The sequence below is a fragment of the Corylus avellana genome, chromosome ca2, assembly GCF_901000735.1.
Source record: "Corylus avellana chromosome ca2, CavTom2PMs-1.0".
NCBI classification, from domain to species: domain Eukaryota; kingdom Viridiplantae; phylum Streptophyta; class Magnoliopsida; order Fagales; family Betulaceae; genus Corylus; species Corylus avellana.
In genome coordinates, this window is record NC_081542.1 from 16,972,688 (window position 1) to 16,976,093 (window position 3,406).

Sequence of the window (3,406 nt, forward strand, 5' to 3'; positions counted from 1 at the left end):
GACATAATGAAGAGGGACTTTTGACAGAGCACACCTAATTTTGGGGTTGGTGACCCCCTTTTTTATGACATATTCTTTGGAATGGTCCTTTGATGCTTGCTACGTTGCAAAGCTGACAGTTTTACGCCATTGGTATGGTTATTGATTATGCAGTGGGCCTCCATGCATAAATTAGGATATTCACAACATAGTAAATATGTGATACTCTTTAGATGAAAAAGAATACAAAAAGTCAAAAAGCTCTTTGAAAGAGCATTAAGCTTTGAAGTAACAATTGGAAATACATGCTGGGGTTTCGTCCATCCAAATGTTATCCATAGCATTCCTAGTCGCCTCCTTCGCCAATCCATGTGCTACTTTGATTGCTTCTTATTTGATATGACAAATTCTCCACTGTTGAAGGGACCTCATAACCAAACTTGGTGTCATCCACAATTAGCCCAAACCTAAGCCAGTTTTGCTCAGTCCCACCAATCGCCTTAACAACCGTCAAGGAGTCCCCTTCCAAGATAAACCTCATAGAGGCCTAAATCTCTGCATAATTCGGCTGCTTGCAGGATTGCCATGGCCTGATCCCCTGTAACTGGATCAAAGACAGTAGGAATAGTCTTACTTTTAGCCGCAGTGACGAGTCCTATATCATCTCGAATTATCACCCCAACTCTCATGTGTTTCCTCTCCAAAGCTATTGCAATGGCCTAGTTAGCTTTATTGAACCAGGAGGGGAAGTCCACCATTTCAAATGGCAATAACTTCTAAAAAAGAAGAAATGGCTATGATTTCGATCTATATGGTAGGATGCTTTATAAGTACATGTGATCCAAAAACTAGATTTAAACGATAGTTAATAATTTCAAGTATAAGATCAAATCAAGGGAAATCCATCAATCATAATATATCCTATTAAACTACCATTCAATTGACAATATTTATTCAAATTTTTAATCCCAACAACGTTCTTCTAAACTACCAAAACATTGCCCAATTTTTTTTTAGTAAGAGCAAACTTGAATCTCTCTATGTAATTCTTTCTTCTCTTTTTTATTTTTTTATTTTTGTTAAATTGACATCATTAACATTCAACTCAACTCAAAAAATTTTAATTTTATTTAAAATTTTATATTTTTTCAAACAATTTAAACATAATCTTAACACTTTGTTTTTTCTCCATATTTCACAATTTTAAATTCAATTTAGTAGATTAGAAAAAAGATTGACAAACCCAAACGAAAAGTCATGTAGCAATTCAATTAATAACATTATTTCTCGTAACAAGTACCTTTAACGTAAACAAGGTGACTCATAATAATTACATATGACAGTTACAAAGGAAAAAAAAAAACAAACAAACAACCTCCCAACACTTCTTTCTCTCCGGCTGTCGTTTACAGAGCAACGCCATTAGAGGGCGAGTTTGAGGTCTAGACCAACCTCTGCTTCTCCTTTCTTGGCCTTCTCTTTGTTACAGGGAGAAGGAAAGACAAGAGGAGGCCTTCTAAACTCAACCTCTCTGGTGAAATCCTCTTGCTCGAACTTGGGAACCCAACAGCTTGATTTCTGCAGATCATCTCCGCTGCACATCATCTTCATCTTCTTGTTGCTCCTCTTCTTCTTCTCCAGCTCGTTCATTTCTTTTCTTTTGTAATAATTCCGCGCCTCTCTAAAGCTTCGTATCAGAGCAAAAAACTTCTCCATCTTCGCCTCCTCCTCATCTTCTTCATCTCCCCCAACTCTCACACTCTTGTCATTTTCCATGGATGAAGAAAATTAATCAAACAATGCTTATCTTTCTTCTTTGGGTGCTTAGAAATTTATAGGGCGGTGACTGATAGGAAGCCAAAAGTACCCCGCCGGCTAAGATTCCTTTAACAAGTGTGTGATGGGCATAAAAGTAAATTCGTATTGACGACGATGGGGGTGACATCAGCGTAGTTACGTCTGCGGGAGTCTTAAACAAGAAGTGTAAAAGGCCAACGAGGTTGTTTGGTGACGTATATTCCGTGACATCATGGACCCACTGGGTTGCGCGTTTTGCTGTTTCCAACGCTCTGATTCACGAGGATTTTGACCACTACTTCACGCGTCATTTGGACAACCAATAGAAACGACTAAAATAAGGAAATAAAGCATTTCATTATTATAATTTAATATTATTGTATCTTACCTATATTTAGCTTTATTTAATTAAATAAAGTGATATTATTCATATCATTAAATACAATAATATTTAATTTTTGAAGTTATAATGAATAAATACTCGTATTTATTTTAAGTGATATGAATAATTCTAGAGTTGTGACTATTGAATTAAATTAAATACTCAAGAAGGAAAAATGCTTCGAATTATTTTTAAGATTAATATTTTTTTTTAATCTTACGTAAATATTGTTTTTTTTTTAAAAAAAAAAATTACACTACCTAGAGACGGAACTACATGTAGACGGGGCATGACCAAAATTCCCCAAGTTTTGAATTTTTTTTTTTTTTATTAAATATGTTTTAAATTGTGAATTTGAGCTAAAAGTTATTAGTTAATCGAACCCAAACCCATTAAAAAGGCAATCCAAAGTTTGGTCTTAGACCATAAAAAATAGTCAAAAAATTTTAAGTTTTAATACGCTTTAACATTTGTGTTGCGTGACTGTGTGTAATGTTTATCTCTAATAAGTTTTAATACACTTTACATTTTAGGATTAAATTGAAAATTGAATTATTTTTAAAAAATAATTATTTTTTAATTTGTTTATATTTTCTTAACATTGAATGAATACTGATTTTATTTTTTATTTTATATTAATTAAGTCTTTAATCTTAATATATTTCTCATCAATTATTTGGTCCCCTATTTAAATATATTTTTAATTCATACTTTAGCCCATGCCGACGAAAATTCTTGATTCCATCCCTAACAACCGGTCCCTCATATTTGTTTTAGAGGAACGGTAGCATTTCTCCTCTATTTTCAATTTGTGAGTATTTTGTGAAATATATTTTATTATAAAGGTGATAAATGCTATTCAAATATCTTTTAACGCTAGAGTAATAAGTATCTTCATCTTAGTTTATAAGGAACTTATAAAGAAAGGTATAATACTTCTAATAGAATGCTTCGAAAAGAATGTATCATGATCTCTTTTTTGAGTGAGATTTATCTCATATATATTTACCTTAATTGAGACACAATTTATCCTTGAAGTTAACTAGTTAAGGATGTATAATCATAAGTTGTAGCCCATGTGACAGTTAAATGTCATTGTAACACGATAATGGCTTGGGAATTACTTCCTTGTTAGGCAAGTAGAATACAGTGGGGTCAATGGGTTGATTTTGGGCTTATTGTATGGGTTACGTCGGGGATGCCATTAATTTGTTGGGGCCGTTGATGTAGCATATGAAAAAGAATGGG

General features: G+C 33.3%; 1 protein-coding gene across 1 annotated transcript; it reads right to left on the bottom strand.

Annotated features, from left to right (window-relative positions):
* Positions 1-1,242: 1,242 nt before the first annotated feature.
* On the bottom strand, positions 1,243-1,787 carry LOC132172560 (protein NIM1-INTERACTING 1-like). Its single transcript, XM_059584082.1, has one exon. The coding sequence runs from the start codon at positions 1,753-1,755 to the stop codon at positions 1,402-1,404; it is 354 nt and encodes a 117-aa protein (XP_059440065.1). The 5' UTR covers positions 1,756-1,787; the 3' UTR covers positions 1,243-1,401.
* Between the last annotated feature and the right edge of the window lie 1,619 nt (positions 1,788-3,406).